The 20,722-nt window shown below is 31.8% G+C and overlaps 1 protein-coding gene and 1 long non-coding RNA gene across 2 annotated transcripts; one reads left to right on the top strand and one right to left on the bottom strand.

Moving 5' to 3' along the window:
- LOC146900660 (uncharacterized) lies at window positions 1-2,007 on the bottom strand. The gene is made up of 3 exons (XR_015023067.1): window positions 1,612-2,007; window positions 1,109-1,302; window positions 1-938 (listed from the first exon to the last, which is right to left on the bottom strand). It is a non-coding gene; the product is annotated as an uncharacterized LOC146900660 (long non-coding RNA).
- Window positions 2,008-4,965: 2,958 nt separating this feature from the next.
- Window positions 4,966-19,033, top strand: LOC146900659 (GDSL esterase/lipase EXL3-like). Its single transcript, XM_085738344.1, has 5 exons — window positions 4,966-5,349; window positions 5,479-5,609; window positions 5,994-6,227; window positions 6,740-6,995; window positions 8,099-19,033. Exons 1-5 carry the CDS (start codon window positions 5,070-5,072, stop codon window positions 8,290-8,292), a joined length of 1,095 nt encoding a protein of 364 aa, XP_085594470.1. The 5' UTR covers window positions 4,966-5,069; the 3' UTR covers window positions 8,293-19,033.
- The last annotated feature ends 1,689 nt before the right edge of the window (window positions 19,034-20,722 follow it).

Genomic DNA, 20,722 nt, shown 5'->3' with positions numbered 1-20,722 from the left:
TTCAAATGCCCTTACAAGAACAAGAAACACATTTATACAAATCAGTTGACACAACAAAGTCTTGCTTTATTACACATATAATCATGATCATGCAAACAACCCAGATCAGCCATTTCTATTGAAAGTTCAAATCCACTCATAAATACCAAAATTAATTCCAAAAAACAATATAATCAAACATCGTTAATACTAACATCAGAAGAGAGAAGAGGTTTCCAAAGGCTGCGTCGGGCATCTCTGCAAAGCGCCACAAGTGTGACTTCCACAGAAACAGAACCACCTCACCATGAAACAACTCTTCACCCAATGTTTGATTCAATTGCTGAAAACATCATCACTGCCTTGTTACCAAAGAAGAAGAAGAAGAAAATGAAGGGGTTAACATTGCTTTGTTATTTAAAAAGAAGAAGAAAAAGAAGAGGTTAATATATGTGTTGTTAAATAGCAGCTATAGTGGCGCTGTAGCACTATAACGGAGAGATATTTGAACAAACCACTATTATTCTGAGATATGCTATTCAGTACAAAATATCAGCTATAGTGGCGCTATAGCACTATTGCATAGCAGAAGTAATAGAATGTATATGTTGAAGTTGTTTGTAAATTTCATTGAGACGGATCATCGGCAACCACAACAACACAGAAAAGCAACAACACTTAAAACAACCTTATTTCTCCGAGTGTGGATGAGCTTCACACTTAAACTAACAACTAATGAGTTAAAAAAACCTTAATTCTGGGTTTCAAAGGAAGGAGCAGAATCACCTTTTCTCAAACAATAGGCATACAAAAAGAATCTCAACATGGTTGCATACTTAAAAACCTTGCCAATACCAAGACTCTTCAACATATTGTCTGATCTAAAAGCTGAAAGCAACATCACTGCCCCATTTTGTCTTCTATCAAGAAACTAATTTCATACAAACCGTGAAATTCATCTGCATTTTGTGAACAAAGAAAAGAATGCAGTTAGCAAAACAAAAGAACAAAATGAAAAGTATGTGAAGATATAAAATACTGACCACCATTTGCGATTCGATATGGTAGAGCACCAAATAATTATATCAATAATCAACAAATTAAACAAAACAGAGAGAAAAAAACATACCTAGAAGTATCATTATCAGGATTATGACTGATAACAATAGCATAATCACCAGAAGCTCTACAAAAACACCACAGGTCCTTGATAGCTACAACTCGGCAATAAAGGAACACACCCGAAACAAACTCCCACACCCCACCAACAGCAGGCCGCAACAGAATTCCCACATCAAACCAAAAACACAAAACAGAAAACAACTGAAAATTGTCAGAGTTAGCAGTTATGTGATTGTAATTCGCTATTCAACTCTTTCTTCAAAAAAAAATTCGCTATTCAACTCAGCTAATTACAGGACCATAGCTAAAAAATGACCCCTTTATTTACAAAACAATCAAAAGTCAAATTGTTAATAGAAAAAAACATTCTTAGTTATGAATTAAACATTAACCTTCTAATAAATCTCTAATTAGGGATCCAAATCCCAATCTGAAGTTCTATATCGAAGCAAAAGCAACAAACTCATAAAGAAAAAGCACAATAAGATACGAAAAATAGAAGTAACTCACTGGTTTTGGACCCAGCTGGATGATTTCGAAAAGCTTAAAGCTTTGAAGCCTTCATGAAATGGATCCTTCTTCTCTCTGATTGTTGAAAGCCTTGGATTTGAGTTCAGATTATTCTTTCCTCCTTCACTCGGATTTCATGAATGGTTTTGAAAATTAGGGTTTGAAATTCAACACGAAGTCCGCTTCGAAGGAAGAACGGTGAGAGAGAGAGAGAGAGAGAGAGAGAGAGAACCTTCTGATTTGGATGAGGTAGCGGAAGAGGGAAATTGAAATTGGAGGAAAGTGAAAATGAGTTCTAAAATTGGGTTTTAGGGTTTGGTTTCAATACTGGCGGATTTGGTTTCAATACTGGCGGATTGTTGCTTTAATTACTGGCGGACCGTATGCGTTACTGACGGATTCGTAAATAACATCATTACTGGCGGATCTTTTGAATTACTGGCGGATTATATAATTCCGTTATACCATTACTGACGGATTATCTCCCTCAGTAAAGCAAAGACATATGTGTTTACATTATTGGCGGATTATATCCCTCAGTAATAATTCGTAGGTTCTTTATTGAAAATACTGACGCATTTATCCGTCAGTAATGTAACTCACTAAATTATTGTGGGATTTTTCCGTCAGTAACTTTATTGAGGGTTTTTTGGATGTTACTGAAGGTTTATTCCGCCAGTAATTACTGAGGGCCTAAATCCCTCAATACCAAGATCATAATTATTATCATCTTTTAGTAAAAGTTTTAAACTGTTTGCAACATCAATCAAAGTTTTTAAAATGACCAAGCTTTAATTTTTAATATATTATAAATTATTATACAACTCAAATCTTTTATCAAATGAGACAATTTATTAAAGGATTATTATATAAAACATTAAACCCTAAAAGACTCATTCGTAGACTCAATATATGATTGTCTGTACGAAAAATATTTTATCACGGTGTAATGACCAAGCTTTCAATTGCATATTCACATACGTGTTAATGAGACTTTGATGACGCATACATATGGTCATACGAATTTCATTCTCTAGGCAAGGCCAAAGGGCAAAGTGTGACACAAGTCACACAACATTTGAATTTATCAAATAAAATATGCGTGACGCAACAATATTTTAGCATAGCTATCGGGCATTCAATTAGTTAGTTAGTTACTTAATATGTTGTTTTCAGCATGATGAAGAAAATTGAAACCAGACATATGTTGTACAAGACTCTTCTCCACTACTATGAGAGATGAATTTGAAGCATGCAAGCAAACATGTAAGATGCTGCAAAAGAACCAAAAGTCCTCTTATTAGTATGGGAAGGGATGGCTCGAAATGCCACTAATATAGAGTAGAGGTGACATTTTTAAAAGAAGCAATAACGCACGAGTCTCATCTCATGAATGTGCAAATAAGTGGTTGAAATGATACTAGTACTAGATAAATGAAGAACTCCCATAAAACATGCACAATTTTATTTATTTAATTTTTTTTTATAAAAAAGACCTATGATGCATGAATTTAAGGATTTAGGGGTGTCCACATGTTCAACAATGACTTAAATAAAATTATGTTAAGTGAAAAAACCTATGAAAAAAAATGGAGATATATTCTCTATTTAAAAATATATATTTACACCACTAAATTTTTTAACGTATAAAAGTTCAATTATATCGCAACTTAATGGCACGTTTACACATCCAAAGCCTCGGTGATAAATTTTCAAAACTTGCAAAAGGGGCACTTTCCTTGGAAAATGTCATAATTTTCTTTTTGGTTTAGAATAAAATGAAGGAAAAAAGAAGAATGTCAAAATAATTTTGTATTTTCCACACCTTCATATTCATTTATATTTGAGATCAACTAATTTTATTTTTGGGTACAACAAATCAATTAATTTTTATTTTAAAAAATCAATTAATTTTAATTGCTAGTTCGATTGCTCAATAGAACAATTCTTGCAAGTTTTTTTTTTTTTTACCTAATTCAAGTAGGGTTTTTTTTTTTTAAATAAGAAATCAAGTAGGCAATTAGAAGGTTCAATCACGAAATAATGGACGAAATAATGGATGGTCCATGAAAATCTTATGACAAAGCCACTCACCATGTGCCTTGCAATCTAGTTTTGTTTTATTATTTTATAATAACAATAGGCACGTTATTTTGATGCTATTATAACTTGCAATGAAGAAGGTAGATCATTTTTAAAATGTTTTTTTACGTATCCAATAATTTTGTCCATGACTAATTTTTGTCCGAGAATTCCGCTGACCATCTTTAATGAAGTCTTTTCACGTAATAATATTTTTCCCATCCCTCCAATTCAATATCTTACTTAAGCGATTTAAGTTCAGTTTCACTCGAACCAATGTAATATAACTTTGGTAAAGTATCCCTAAAACTTTGGTTATATAACTTTATGAAGTATTCTCACGTAATCATATTTTTTTTCATCTACAAAACTCAAATTCAAGATCTTACTTAAGGGATCTGAGTTCAGTTTCACTCGAACCAATGTAACATAACATTGGTAAAGTATCCCTAAAACTTTGGTTATATAACTTTATGAAGTTTTCTCATGTAATCATATTTTTTTTCATCTACAAAGCTCGAGTTCAAAATCTTACTTAAGGGATTTGAGTTCAGTTTCACTCGAACCAATGTAATATAACATTGGTAAAGTATCGCTAAAACTTTGGTAATATAACTTTAATGAAGTCTTCTCACGTAATCATATTTTTTTATCGACAAAGTTCGAATTCGAGATCTTACTTAAGAGAACCGAGTTCAGTTTCGCTCGAACCAATGCAATATAATTTTGGTAAAGTATTCCTAAATCTTTGGTTATATAACTTTAATGCAATCTTCTCACGTAATCATATTTTTTTAATCTACAAAGCTCGAATCCGATATCTTACATAAGAGATCCGAGTTCAGTTTCACTCGAACCAATGTAATATAACTTTGGTAAAGCATCCCTAAAACTTTGGTAATATAACTTTAATGAAGTCTTCTCACGTAATCATATTTTTTCATCTACAAAGCTCGAACCTGAGATCTTACTTAAGGAATCCGAGTTCGGTTCCACTTGAACCAATGTAATATAACTTTGAAATATCCCTAAAATATTTGGCAAAAAAAATTGATTAAAAAAACACCATGTTGAGAATGAATTGCAAATGTGTTATTCAAAAGGTATTAAATATATCAACAAAAGAAAATTACAGTGCCTTACTAATTAGTAGTACTACTAAGTGAATTTGTATCAAAATTCACTCGATAATAATGTAGCAATTAATAATACCAACTCCCCTAAAAAATACTATTACCTATAGTTAGCTCTACAACATAAGAATCACATAATTTGAGAGAACAGACCCACTCCCCTGCACTATAAATTGTGTGCACCAAGCTGAAAATGTCATTAACTTCCTTCCAAAGATAAGTTGAATACCTTGGTCATAAAAAATGAAGTCACTCTTTCACATACTTTTTTCTCTATGGCCTCAAGTAATTTGTTGGTGTTCTACCATAGCCATCATCTTGCAACATGTTTCTTCTGTGAGTCTACCAAACAATGAAACAGTGCCAGCAGTTTTTGTATTTGGTGACTCTATAGTTGATCCAGGAAATAACAACTATATCAGCACTCTTATCAAATGTAATTTTCCACCATATGGTAGAGATTTTGATGGAGGAGTTCCAACTGGCAGGTTCAGCAATGGTTTAGTCCCATCAGACCTTGTTGGTACAAAATTACATTCTCTTCCAAGATAATCTATCTTAGTATAACTGTAGATAAGAGAAGATAATAAACCTGTTATTATAATGTTCTTTGTTCAATTTCTTACAAACTTTTTTTTGCTTCATTTTGCAGCTGAAAAATTTGGAGTCAAGAAATTTTTACCTGCTTATCTTGATCCAAATATACAACTTGATGATCTCCTTACTGGTGTAAGCTTTGCCTCAGGTGGTTCTGGATATGATCCTCTAACCGCACAAATAACGGTAATTACTAATTATTTCAGCAACCTTAATTACACACTCCATTTTTTTTAACCGTCGATTTTGTAGAGAAATTTTCTTATTTATTCATCGGTTTCAAAGTTCAATGCAACATAGTAAACTATTGTTTTTTCAATTATAATCATTAACTATTTATCATAGAGAGAAATAAGTTGAATGAGATAACAAATAATTAAGATTATCTTAGAAAAAAGACATAATTACGTCAAAAGTAACAAAATTTATTGATGTTCTCGGTATGTGTAAATAACCTTAAAGCGACGACTAAAAAGGAACTGGTCGATTATATGCCTTATATCTTAATTAACTTTTTAAGCATATCTTAATTAAAGCTAACTCTAGTTTCATGTATTTTTGTGTGATAAGAGTGTGAAGACATTATCAGATCAATTAGACATGTTCAAGGAATACATGAAGAAGATAGATGAAGCAGTTGGAAGAGAGGAAAGGGCATTGATAGTATCAAAAAGCATATACATAGTGTGCATAGGAAGTGATGACATTGCTAACACTTATGCTCAAACACCATTTAGGCGTCTTCAGTATGATATTCAATCATACACAGATTTCATGGCTTCTGAAGCCTCAAAATTCTTGCAGGTATGTCTTTGGAATACAACTATATATTAAGGTATGTAAATTTAAGGAATAAATCACGGTTCTAAACTGCTGTTACGGTTGCATATGAACCATAATACTGCGGTAAAATATGGTCAATGAAGTCACAATTGCAGTTGCGATGTCATTGCAGAGATCTCTAAACTCTTTATATTGCGGCCGCAATTGTGGTTGCATATAGCAATTTGGAATGATGGGATACATGTTAAGTTTTTGATTATAGGACATGTTAGCATGTTACTCCTTATACTAAAGTCAAATTTAGGTAGAGAAGTATGGTAGCCTTAGACAAATAACTGAAATCTTGTGATAATATTGCTATTTACAGCTAACATTCTCTGTTCATAGCCAAATATAAATGTATAATATACACTAAGAATATGAAACATGAACGTACTATTGATTCTTGATTTTTCTTTTCACATACTTTATTATATTTTATAGATTAACCTTTAGTCTTTTTGAGTGATAACTTAAAAAGGATTGAGATGCAGGAACTATACAGACTAGGAGGTAGAAGGATTGGAGTATTTGATGTACCAGTTATAGGGTGTGTGCCCTCACAAAGAACACTTGGTGGAGGCATTTTTAGAGAATGTTCAAATTCTTCTAATCAAGCAGCAATGCTCTTCAATTCTAAGCTTTTCAAAGAAATGAGGGCACTTGGAAAAGAGTACTCAGATGCTAGATTTGTCTCTCTTGAAACTTACAATCCATTCATGGACATCATTCAAAATCCTTCTAAATATGGTAAATACATACTAAAATTTTAATTACTATATACGGAAATTAAGTACAAGAGTTTTATGCATACATTCAATCATATCTTATATATTATGTAGATATTTGTAAAGATATTTTATGAATTAACAATGTGGCACGACACAAAGATAAAATATGATTTATAATTGGACAAACATGTAACACTATTTTACGTTGTAAATATATTGTACCGATAGTAATCTCAACTACTAATTAGTCACATACATTCTTTACTAGGCTAGATATAATCACCAATTTGATGCCAATATCATGTGCCCTCAAAATCACATATCTTAGAGGCATGAAATTCATTTACAAGTTCATATAAATCTAGGTTTAAAAAAAAACTTGGTGTATCTCGTTCTTTCATGCACTTCCCATGAGACATATAAATTAGCACACGAAAGCCCTCAACGCGGAATTTTTTTTCTTTCATTTTTTGGTTTCAAAGAGTCTAACGGCGAAACTCACATACACTAAATGAGAAGAAAATGAGTATTGTGGGTTTGAACATGTACCCCGACACTCATATATCTCTGCAACCATTTACAATTTGAGGTGCACTTACAATACAACTTAACTTTTTTTCTATTCTTCTACCTTTTCAAATTTATTATCATTTGGTATTTAATGGCTTAATAGCAGTTTTAGCCCCCTAAGAAAAAAAACTACAAAACCGTTCCCTAAGTTTTGCACCTGTGACAGTTTTGGCCCCAATGCCAATTTTGACTAGGTCTACGCTGACGTGGCACCCTAAGTGAGGTGCCACATGTCATTTTTTTAAATATTTTTTTGGCCTTGGGGGGCCAAAACTGCTACAGTTGCAAAACTTAGGGGACAATTTTGTAGTTTTTTTTAGGGGGCCAAAATCGTAACTTCGTGAAAGTTAGAGGACAAAAACTGCTATTAAGCCGGTATTTAATTGATTATCAATAATGATATCATACACTTTTTTCATTTCTTGATAAATGATTGCAAAAAAATAAAAAAAAAATATCAAAACATGTCTTAAATTATTTTAATTTTATCTACAACTTGTGAACCATTCTCATTTAAAATTGACTGATTGGTTTTTAAATTTGATGGTTAAGGTTTTAATGAGACAGAGAAAGGATGCTGTGGTACAGGGAATATAGAAGTTGGAATTTTGTGCAACCCTTTCAGCATAAACACTTGCTCAAATCCCTCAGATTACGTATTTTGGGACAGTTATCATCCTACAGAGAAAGCTTACAATGTGCTTAGTTCACTTGTACTTGATAAAAAAATCAAGGACTTCTTCTAAAACCACTTTTGATCTCATTCTAAATTGCCATTTAATAATGTATTTTTCTTCTTCTTCTACCTAATAGTGTGATTACATAATAAGATGTGATCAAATGATTTCACTGTATGTCTAAATGGTACCATATAACATGCATGGGAAATGAGTTACGTCATGATATTTAGCTGTATGGATTTATGGTTCGTTTGTGATGAGAATATATATTATCTAGTATATTTTATTTCAATTTGAACAATTCTGATGTTAAGATGACATTGTAAAAGCTACTATTCCAATTGAGAAATTATTACATTTGCAAGAAACAGTTCAAGAACAATTGTGATGTCAATTGTGAAGGTGAGAAAAACACAAGAAGGGGGGTTGAATTGTGTTTTGAAAAATTCTTCTTTTTCTCCTAAAAACTGAGCACACTGATCAGAAGCTAAGTGAGACAACTTCTGAAGTGATAAACAGAATCTGAACGCAGCGAAATAAAACAGAGAGAGAGAGAGAGAAGAAGAAGAAAGACACAAAGCAGTTATACTGGTTCCTTCCACAATCTGGAAGTAGTCCAGTTCCCCTTGCACTTCCAAGAAGATTTCACTAGAATGTAATATCTGATTACAATTGCTCAAGCAAACAGCAAGAGACTTCCTTTGCTCAAGCACACTTTGCAAGAGTCTTCCTATGCTCAAGAACACAATCAAGAGAGTTCTATGCTCAAACACAACTGCAAGAGACTTCTAAACAAACAAGATTACAAAGAAGAATGTTTGAGATAGAACACTTGATATACAATCAGAGGTGCTCACAATACAATCAGATACAGACTCTAAGACTTAAGAATTTCTAAGATAAGAACTTGAGAAACAGAAATTCTAAGTGAATGCAGAACAATTTCAGCAGAAGTTTGACACTTGTAAAAATGTTGAGAGTCTTTTGTTCAGCATTACCAAATCTCTAAGTCTTCACTCCTTTATATAGAGGTGTGAAAGAGACGTTGTGAAATTGCCAGCACATCAAAGAGTCGTTGTTGAAGCTTGATCTTTCACCAATGATCTTTTGCCTGATTTAGTTGTTGTCCTATGAAGAACCAATTTGAAATCCATTCCCATTGTGAAGGAACATCTTTGCAGGCATAGCTGTTATTCTGGAGCTGTTTTCTTGTCTTGTAGCGTGGACACAAAACAGAGTAGTGGAGAAGGTGGTTGTACAGTTCGTACAAAGTACATTGTCAACGCTTTTGAAGATAAGTATCCAATGCCTTCAAATCTTCACCAAAATGACCGTTGCAAATTTCCACTAGTGTTCTGCAGTGTTTTCGAATCCAATAGACAGCTTTTGAAGTGTTGATCCTTGAATCTTCATCTTGTGGTGATAATCAGCTTCTGATGAGTTTCAGCTTCGGGTGAAGTCGCTTCTAAACTATCCGCTTCTGATCAACTTCAGCTTCTGATGACTTATCAGCTTCTGACGAACTTCAGCTTCTGATGACTATCAGTTTCTGATGACTTTCAGCTTCTGATGACGTCATCATTCTTCAGGAGCACTGAAGGTAGTATTTTTTACAACGATCAAAAGTAAGTATTTTCGTGTATATCGTCTCCACAGGGATGGTGTATATCTTTAAATATTTCCACAATATTTGTCACGTTAAGGATCTGAATATAATTTGTTTATTTGTACAAAACTATTTTAACTAAATGACATAAAAATAAAACGAGAAGAGATAGAGTAATTCCGCTTGAGGTCAGAGACATCAACCAAGCGTAACAACTGCAATTCTCTCGATCAATTAACAGGTTCTAGCATATTCAACAATATTATCACAATCATTTGTACAACATCCTTCGTGTCCAAAGTGATATTGTTATTTCCAAGTTATCGTTTAAACATTCGTGCCCAAAACATTTAAAAGATAACATAATCGATCGTGTCATAAAACGATATAGTTATTTCTAACGTATCTTTTAAACATTCGTGACCAAATCATTTAAAATATAACAAAGTCGATCGGATAACTTAACCGACGATTTCCCAACCGATTAAATGTCCGAAAGCATTAAGTTCTTGATTAAAAGTGATTATCAAAGATTAGTCAAACGCGTCAAGAGTGATAATTTAAGATAGATTGTTATTCTAGTTCTAGATTCAAGAGTTCGTGTCCAAATCATCTTGAATCTCGATGAAAGTATTAAGAACGAGAATAACAACAATATTGAATAAATAAGCTAGAACCATAATTAAAAGATAAAGAAATTACATAATAGCTAGGTTGAATACCTCAAAACCACAAGTTAGATGCAGCTACATATGTCTATGATAGCTTTGCAAAGGATAAAAGAAAGATGAAGATTCCATGAAAAGATCCACGATGTCTCAATGAATCCATTATTGAATCTACTCCTAACTACCTTGCTTGGTGTTTCTCTATGGAACTAACTCCTCTCTTACAAAACATAAACTACCTAAGAAAACATATATTACAGTATAGAATGAAGATAGGATGGAATGGGATGCATTGGAAGAGAGGAGAGCCTTGCTTTTATAGGGCAGGAAATTTCGCTAATAGCCATATTTTCGCTATTAGCGAAATTGTTAGGTTACATGCCTGTCACAATCAATGTCTTCTAGTGCCAGATTTCACGGAGTGGATGTCAAAATCATGACCTAACACTTACGCTATTAGCGCCCATTACGCTAATAGCGTGATCTTGCTTTTCTTCATATTTCGCTAATAGCCTATGTGAAGCTATTAGCGAAATTCTTGTTTTCTTCATAATTTCGCTAATAGCCTATGTGAAGCTATTAGCGAAATTCTTGTTTTGCCTTTTTGCCACTTCCTGCTCCTTTGCTTGCATTTTCCTGTCAAACTTGAGTAGAGTGAAGCATTTAAAGCATAAATGGAGAATTTACAACAATTGAATGCTTTTCCTTGAATAACTTGCATAACAAGTTACAAAAATGCTTCTTTTAAAATATAAAAAGTAATATTTTTGAGCACTTATCAAACTCTCCCCAACTTAGAATTTTGTTTGTCCTCAAACAAAAGAATAGAGATAAAATTTTAAAGGTTTTTCGGACAATTTATAATGCCAAGCAAAAAATAATTTTCAAGTTGTGATTCAAATGTGAATGGCGAGCAAGCATGAAGTTCATGTTAATCCAAGCATAAATATTGATTGTAAAACAAGTCCTAAGCACAAAATCGTCTCTTGTAATTCAAGTCATAAACATAATTTATCTATGAACCACACCTAACACACTTTAAAAGTAAAAACAAAAATGAAAAAGGGTTAGTGTACGCACATCCAATAATCAAGCTAACATTCTGATTAAGTTATATGTCCATCTAAATATCATCTCAAAAAATACAAAGCATGGATCAAAAGGTCTTTATAAGGTTATAACTTGGCCGGGCTACAAAAGAAATGTCATATGTGGGAAAATTGAAATCAAATAGTCGGACACATTCTTTGTGATAATAGATAAAATCAATAAACTTCCCTACCAATTTATTCAACCTTTGGTGATTGCAATCTAAAATATAACCTTGACAACTTATTCTATTTTTTTTTCTTTTTTTTCTTTTTTTTTTTTTTCAAATAAATGTTGCTACTACTAATATATATGTACTTCAATGTTGTCAAGTTAACTCTAAAAATCACCATGATACTTGCCAAAGATTACCTCCCTTTCTCCCCAACTTAAACCAATATCACCCTGATTGAAAGTTTCCCTATCCTTAGATAAGGGATATAATACAAGAAGGTTTTAGGGTTCAAAAATGTAAAACATCAAAGTCCTTTAAGTGAATCAAACATGAACTGAATTTTTCAAAATTTTGGACAATAAGCATTTGCTTATGAGTATTGCTAGTTCATGTTTGAGGACTTGATTAATTTGGCTCAGATTGGGGTGTCAGATACTCACTCTTCTCGCGGGTAAGCTTTTTATGGTCAAGTGTTTCAACTCAAGTTTGAAAAAATGCCTTGATCCTTTCCATGCTTTCATACAATTTAAAATAATTATTAGATTTAACATAACAAAAACAAGTTAGTCAATGAATATTGGTCTCCAGCATATAGTATATAGATTGAGGCTACCTCACATTTAGTCTAAGTTCTAAGTGGTTCACAATTTAACTATGTTTATGAGAAGAACTAAAAGAAAATTTTTTGCAAAGTACTTGTTCGAAATTTTTTACATGCTTTGGAAAATTAGGAACTAATACCTTGGCTTTGCACTTTCTCATAATTATCACGCACCTGTAATTGTTGCTCATTTCTTTGGCTCTTTTGAGCACTTGATCAAAAACATTTATGAGCAATTTCTTCTTTGAAACACAAGCAAGGATTTTTATTCACAACAACAAACTAAATTATTTAAACCAAAATAAATATTAACAAATAATAATAATAATAATAATAATAATAATAATAATAATAATAATAATAATAATAATAATAATAATAACAACATACTAAGTATTAAACTAAAAAGTTAAGAGGACTAAAAACAATAAAATTTAACCAAATCCAAAATAAAAAAAAACTAATAATTATAAAATGCATAAAATCATAAAATACATAAAGTCAAATGAAAATAAAAGCAAAAAAAATGCAGCATAACTAAAAATAGAATGAACCAAGTCAATGAAATTTTTTTTTTTTTGGCCAGCATTTCGCTAATAGCTCAGATTTCGCTATTAGCGAAATTTTCTGAACAAAATTTTTCATTTTGATGTTTTTATGCTTATGACTTGTTCTAAATGCAATTAACATAAAATAATTAACTTACAAAACTGGGTTGCCTCCCAGCAAGCGTTTGTTTCACGTCATAAACTCGACGCCTTTTTCTCGAAGAAATCGTGTTTCGTTTGATGAAATTGTCATGCTTGTTGATCAACTTCACCATCAAAGTAAGGTTCAAAAGGTTCTTTAATAATAGACGGACTGGTCCACATCATTTTGAGTTTCCCGGGATTAAACTCAAAATTGTTTCACAATCTTACCATAACGTTTAACCTTCTTTTTTTTCAAGTCATGATTCTTGAGATCAAATTCTTGCAACAAAAGATCCACCTCAACAGCCGAGGCTTTGAATTTTCTTTTGTCAAGCGATATTTCATAGCTTAGAATCTGTAGAAAAAATGACTTTGGAACCTTATTAGATTAAGAACAAAATTTTCTAATGCAAAATTCGCATTGGAAGAATTTGTTCTTGTGTTGGCTTAGGATTGCACAAACAGCATAATCACTTGCATCTCATATAAGTTAAAAAATGGATTTTAATTAGGTACAAGGATTATTTGTGCAGTTACCAACTTTAATCAAAGAAAAAGTATTTAAATATTCTGAATTAAAATTAAACTTTTCTTTGATCAAGATGTTATAAAGGAAAATTTCTCTATAACATCTATCTTAGCTTGGTTTACCTTGATACCCTTGAAGAAGTTTTATGACCAAAGACAAAATCTTTGGTAACCTTGAAGTGATATTTCTTACCATTGAGCACCAAGTTAATATCTTTACATCGCTTCAGTACGATGTCCAAGCTTTTCAACAACAAGTTAAACAAAAATATATACAAGAAAGAATTTTGTGCAAAATTGCTTAAAATGACAAAATTGTTTCGATACTTAAGATAATTACGCCATCCCCGGCAACGGCGCCATTTTGAAGGTAGTATTTTTTACAACGATCAAAAGTAAGTATTTTCGTGTATATCGTCTCCACAGGGATGGTGTATATCTTTAAATATTTCCACAATATTTGTCACGTTAAGGATCTGAATATAATTTGTTTATTTGTACAAAACTATTTTAACTAAATGACATAAAAATAAAACGAGAAGAGATAGAGTAATTCCGCTTGAGGTCAGAGACATCAACCAAGCGTAACAACTGCAATTCTCTCGATCAATTAACAGGTTCTAGCATATTCAACAATATTATCACAATCATTTGTACAACATCCTTCGTGTCCAAAGTGATATTGTTATTTCCAAGTTATCGTTTAAACATTCGTGCCCAAAACATTTAAAAGATAACATAATCGATCGTGTCATAAAACGATATAGTTATTTCTAACGTATCTTTTAAACATTCGTGACCAAATCATTTAAAATATAACAAAGTCGATCGGATAACTTAACCGACGATTTCCCAACCGATTAAATGTCCGAAAGCATTAAGTTCTTGATTAAAAGTGATTATCAAAGATTAGTCAAACGCGTCAAGAGTGATAATTTAAGATAGATTGTTATTCTAGTTCTAGATTCAAGAGTTCGTGTCCAAATCATCTTGAATCTCGATGAAAGTATTAAGAACGAGAATAACAACAATATTGAATAAATAAGCTAGAACCATAATTAAAAGATAAAGAAATTACATAATAGCTAGGTTGAATACCTCAAAACCACAAGTTAGATGCAGCTACATATGTCTATGATAGCTTTGCAAAGGATAAAAGAAAGATGAAGATTCCATGAAAAGATCCACGATGTCTCAATGAATCCATTATTGAATCTACTCCTAACTACCTTGCTTGGTGTTTCTCTATGGAACTAACTCCTCTCTTACAAAACATAAACTACCTAAGAAAACATATATTACAGTATAGAATGAAGATAGGATGGAATGGGATGCATTGGAAGAGAGGAGAGCCTTGCTTTTATAGGGCAGGAAATTTCGCTAATAGCCATATTTTCGCTATTAGCGAAATTGTTAGGTTACATGCCTGTCACAATCAATGTCTTCTAGTGCCAGATTTCACGGAGTGGATGTCAAAATCATGACCTAACACTTACGCTATTAGCGCCCATTACGCTAATAGCGTGATCTTGCTTTTCTTCATATTTCGCTAATAGCCTATGTGAAGCTATTAGCGAAATTCTTGTTTTCTTCATAATTTCGCTAATAGCCTATGTGAAGCTATTAGCGAAATTCTTGTTTTGCCTTTTTGCCACTTCCTGCTCCTTTGCTTGCATTTTCCTGTCAAACTTGAGTAGAGTGAAGCATTTAAAGCATAAATGGAGAATTTACAACAATTGAATGCTTTTCCTTGAATAACTTGCATAACAAGTTACAAAAATGCTTCTTTTAAAATATAAAAAGTAATATTTTTGAGCACTTATCAAACTCTCCCCAACTTAGAATTTTGTTTGTCCTCAAACAAAAGAATAGAGATAAAATTTTAAAGGTTTTTCGGACAATTTATAATGCCAAGCAAAAAATAATTTTCAAGTTGTGATTCAAATGTGAATGGCGAGCAAGCATGAAGTTCATGTTAATCCAAGCATAAATATTGATTGTAAAACAAGTCCTAAGCACAAAATCGTCTCTTGTAATTCAAGTCATAAACATAATTTATCTATGAACCACACCTAACACACTTTAAAAGTAAAAACAAAAATGAAAAAGGGTTAGTGTACGCACATCCAATAATCAAGCTAACATTCTGATTAAGTTATATGTCCATCTAAATATCATCTCAAAAAATACAAAGCATGGATCAAAAGGTCTTTATAAGGTTATAACTTGGCCGGGCTACAAAAGAAATGTCATATGTGGGAAAATTGAAATCAAATAGTCGGACACATTCTTTGTGATAATAGATAAAATCAATAAACTTCCCTACCAATTTATTCAACCTTTGGTGATTGCAATCTAAAATATAACCTTGACAACTTATTCTATTTTTTTTTCTTTTTTTTCTTTTTTTTTTTTTTCAAATAAATGTTGCTACTACTAATATATATGTACTTCAATGTTGTCAAGTTAACTCTAAAAATCACCATGATACTTGCCAAAGATTACCTCCCTTTCTCCCCAACTTAAACCAATATCACCCTGATTGAAAGTTTCCCTATCCTTAGATAAGGGATATAATACAAGAAGGTTTTAGGGTTCAAAAATGTAAAACATCAAAGTCCTTTAAGTGAATCAAACATGAACTGAATTTTTCAAAATTTTGGACAATAAGCATTTGCTTATGAGTATTGCTAGTTCATGTTTGAGGACTTGATTAATTTGGCTCAGATTGGGGTGTCAGATACTCACTCTTCTCGCGGGTAAGCTTTTTATGGTCAAGTGTTTCAACTCAAGTTTGAAAAAATGCCTTGATCCTTTCCATGCTTTCATACAATTTAAAATAATTATTAGATTTAACATAACAAAAACAAGTTAGTCAATGAATATTGGTCTCCAGCATATAGTATATAGATTGAGGCTACCTCACATTTAGTCTAAGTTCTAAGTGGTTCACAATTTAACTATGTTTATGAGAAGAACTAAAAGAAAATTTTTTGCAAAGTACTTGTTCGAAATTTTTTACATGCTTTGGAAAATTAGGAACTAATACCTTGGCTTTGCACTTTCTCATAATTATCACGCACCTGTAATTGTTGCTCATTTCTTTGGCTCTTTTGAGCACTTGATCAAAAACATTTATGAGCAATTTCTTCTTTGAAACACAAGCAAGGATTTTTATTCACAACAACAAACTAAATTATTTAAACCAAAATAAATATTAACAAATAATAATAATAATAATAATAATAATAATAATAATAATAATAATAATAATAATAATAATAATAATAATAATAATAACAACATACTAAGTATTAAACTAAAAAGTTAAGAGGACTAAAAACAATAAAATTTAACCAAATCCAAAATAAAAAAAAACTAATAATTATAAAATGCATAAAATCATAAAATACATAAAGTCAAATGAAAATAAAAGCAAAAAAAATGCAGCATAACTAAAAATAGAATGAACCAAGTCAATGAAATTTTTTTTTTTTTGGCCAGCATTTCGCTAATAGCTCAGATTTCGCTATTAGCGAAATTTTCTGAACAAAATTTTTCATTTTGATGTTTTTATGCTTATGACTTGTTCTAAATGCAATTAACATAAAATAATTAACTTACAAAACTGGGTTGCCTCCCAGCAAGCGTTTGTTTCACGTCATAAACTCGACGCCTTTTTCTCGAAGAAATCGTGTTTCGTTTGATGAAATTGTCATGCTTGTTGATCAACTTCACCATCAAAGTAAGGTTCAAAAGGTTCTTTAATAATAGACGGACTGGTCCACATCATTTTGAGTTTCCCGGGATTAAACTCAAAATTGTTTCACAATCTTACCATAACGTTTAACCTTCTTTTTTTTCAAGTCATGATTCTTGAGATCAAATTCTTGCAACAAAAGATCCACCTCAACAGCCGAGGCTTTGAATTTTCTTTTGTCAAGCGATATTTCATAGCTTAGAATCTGTAGAAAAAATGACTTTGGAACCTTATTAGATTAAGAACAAAATTTTCTAATGCAAAATTCGCATTGGAAGAATTTGTTCTTGTGTTGGCTTAGGATTGCACAAACAGCATAATCACTTGCATCTCATATAAGTTAAAAAATGGATTTTAATTAGGTACAAGGATTATTTGTGCAGTTACCAACTTTAATCAAAGAAAAAGTATTTAAATATTCTGAATTAAAATTAAACTTTTCTTTGATCAAGATGTTATAAAGGAAAATTTCTCTATAACATCTATCTTAGCTTGGTTTACCTTGATACCCTTGAAGAAGTTTTATGACCAAAGACAAAATCTTTGGTAACCTTGAAGTGATATTTCTTACCATTGAGCACCAAGTTAATATCTTTACATCGCTTCAGTACGATGTCCAAGCTTTTCAACAACAAGTTAAACAAAAATATATACAAGAAAGAATTTTGTGCAAAATTGCTTAAAATGACAAAATTGTTTCGATACTTAAGATAATTACGCCATCCCCGGCAACGGCGCCATTTTGAAGGTAGTATTTTTTACAACGATCAAAAGTAAGTATTTTCGTGTATATCGTCTCCACAGGGATGGTGTATATCTTTAAATATTTCCACAATATTTGTCACGTTAAGGATCTGAATATAATTTGTTTATTTGTACAAAACTATTTTAACTAAATGACATAAAAATAAAACGAGAAGAGATAGAGTAATTCCGCTTGAGGTCAGAGACATCAACCAAGCGTAACAACTGCAATTCTCTCGATCAATTAACAGGTTCTAGCATATTCAACAATATTATCACAATCATTTGTACAACATCCTTCGTGTCCAAAGTGATATTGTTATTTCCAAGTTATCGTTTAAACATTCGTGCCCAAAACATTTAAAAGATAACATAATCGATCGTGTCATAAAACGATATAGTTATTTCTAACGTATCTTTTAAACATTCGTGACCAAATCATTTAAAATATAACAAAGTCGATCGGATAACTTAACCGACGATTTCCCAACCGATTAAATGTCCGAAAGCATTAAGTTCTTGATTAAAAGTGATTATCAAAGATTAGTCAAACGCGTCAAGAGTGATAATTTAAGATAGATTGTTATTCTAGTTCTAGATTCAAGAGTTCGTGTCCAAATCATCTTGAATCTCGATGAAAGTATTAAGAACGAGAATAACAACAATATTGAATAAATAAGCTAGAACCATAATTAAAAGATAAAGAAATTACATAATAGCTAGGTTGAATACCTCAAAACCACAAGTTAGATGCAGCTACATATGTCTATGATAGCTTTGCAAAGGATAAAAGAAAGATGAAGATTCCATGAAAAGATCCACGATGTCTCAATGAATCCATTATTGAATCTACTCCTAACTACCTTGCTTGGTGTTTCTCTATGGAACTAACTCCTCTCTTACAAAACATAAACTACCTAAGAAAACATATATTACAGTATAGAATGAAGATAGGATGGAATGGGATGCATTGGAAGAGAGGAGAGCCTTGCTTTTATAGGGCAGGAAATTTCGCTAATAGCCATATTTTCGCTATTAGCGAAATTGTTAGGTTACATGCCTGTCACAATCAATGTCTTCTAGTGCCAGATTTCACGGAGTGGATGTCAAAATCATGACCTAACACTTACGCTATTAGCGCCCATTACGCTAATAGCGTGATCTTGCTTTTCTTCATATTTCGCTAATAGCCTATGTGAAGCTATTAGCGAAATTCTTGTTTTCTTCATAATTTCGCTAATAGCCTATGTGAAGCTATTAGCGAAATTCTTGTTTTGCCTTTTTGCCACTTCCTGCTCCTTTGCTTGCATTTTCCTGTCAAACTTGAGTAGAGTGAAGCATTTAAAGCATAAATGGAGAATTTACAACAATTGAATGCTTTTCCTTGAATAACTTGCATAACAAGTTACAAAAATGCTTCTTTTAAAATATAAAAAGTAATATTTTTGAGCACTTATCAAACTCTCCCCAACTTAGAATTTTGTTTGTCCTCAAACAAAAGAATAGAGATAAAATTTTAAAGGTTTTTCGGACAATTTATAATGCCAAGCAAAAAATAATTTTCAAGTTGTGATTCAAATGTGAATGGCGAGCAAGCATGAAGTTCATGTTAATCCAAGCATAAATATTGATTGTAAAACAAGTCCTAAGCACAAAATCGTCTCTTGTAATTCAAGTCATAAACATAATTTATCTATGAACCACACCTAACACACTTTAAAAGTAAAAACAAAAATGAAAAAGGGTTAGTGTACGCACATCCAATAATCAAGCTAACATTCTGATTAAGTTATATGTCCATCTAAATATCATCTCAAAAAATACAAAGCATGGATCAAAAGGTCTTTATAAGGTTATAACTTGGCCGGGCTACAAAAGAAATGTCATATGTGGGAAAATTGAAATCAAATAGTCGGACACATTCTTTGTGATAATAGATAAAATCAATAAACTTCCCTACCAATTTATTCAACCTTTGGTGATTGCAATCTAAAATATAACCTTGACAACTTATTCTATTTTTTTTTCTTTTTTTTCTTTTTTTTTTTTTTCAAATAAATGTTGCTACTACTAATATATATGTACTTCAATGTTGTCAAGTTAACTCTAAAAATCACCATGATACTTGCCAAAGATTACCTCCCTTTCTCCCCAACTTAAACCAATATCACCCTGATTGAAAGTTTCCCTATCCTTAGATAAGGGATATAATACAAGAAGGTTTTAGGGTTCAAAAATGTAAAACATCAAAGTCCTTTAAGTGAATCAAACATGAACTGAATTTTTCAAAATTTTGGACAATAAGCATTTGCTTATGAGTATTGCTAGTTCATGTTTGAGGACTTGATTAATTTGGCTCAGATTGGGGTGTCAGATACTCACTCTTCTCGCGGGTAAGCTTTTTATGGTCAAGTGTTTCAACTCAAGTTTGAAAAAATGCCTTGATCCTTTCCATGCTTTCATACAATTTAAAATAATTATTAGATTTAACATAACAAAAACAAGTTAGTCAATGAATATTGGTCTCCAGCATATAGTATATAGATTGAGGCTACCTCACATTTAGTCTAAGTTCTAAGTGGTTCACAATTTAACTATGTTTATGAGAAGAACTAAAAGAAAATTTTTTGCAA

This window comes from Medicago sativa, chromosome 8, assembly GCF_051527215.1.
Source record: "Medicago sativa cultivar Bolivia chromosome 8, Bolivia_mono, whole genome shotgun sequence".
Lineage (NCBI taxonomy): Eukaryota > Viridiplantae > Streptophyta > Magnoliopsida > Fabales > Fabaceae > Medicago > Medicago sativa.
Note: the sequence above shows the minus strand (reverse complement) of the source record. Positions and strands in the feature narration are given on the sequence as shown.

What these genes read in the sequence shown, in the direction of transcription:
- LOC146900659 (XM_085738344.1), top strand. Translation starts at nt 5,070, where the DNA reads ATGAAGTCACTCTTTCACATACTTTTTTCTCTATGGCCTCAAGTAATT. An exon ending in AGTCCCATCAGACCTTGTTG is followed by an intron (nt 5,350 to 5,478) that starts GTACAAAATTAC and finishes TTCATTTTGCAG; the next exon opens with CTGAAAAATTTGGAGTCAAG. An exon ending in AAGCCTCAAAATTCTTGCAG is followed by an intron (nt 6,228 to 6,739) that starts GTATGTCTTTGG and finishes ATTGAGATGCAG; the next exon opens with GAACTATACAGACTAGGAGG.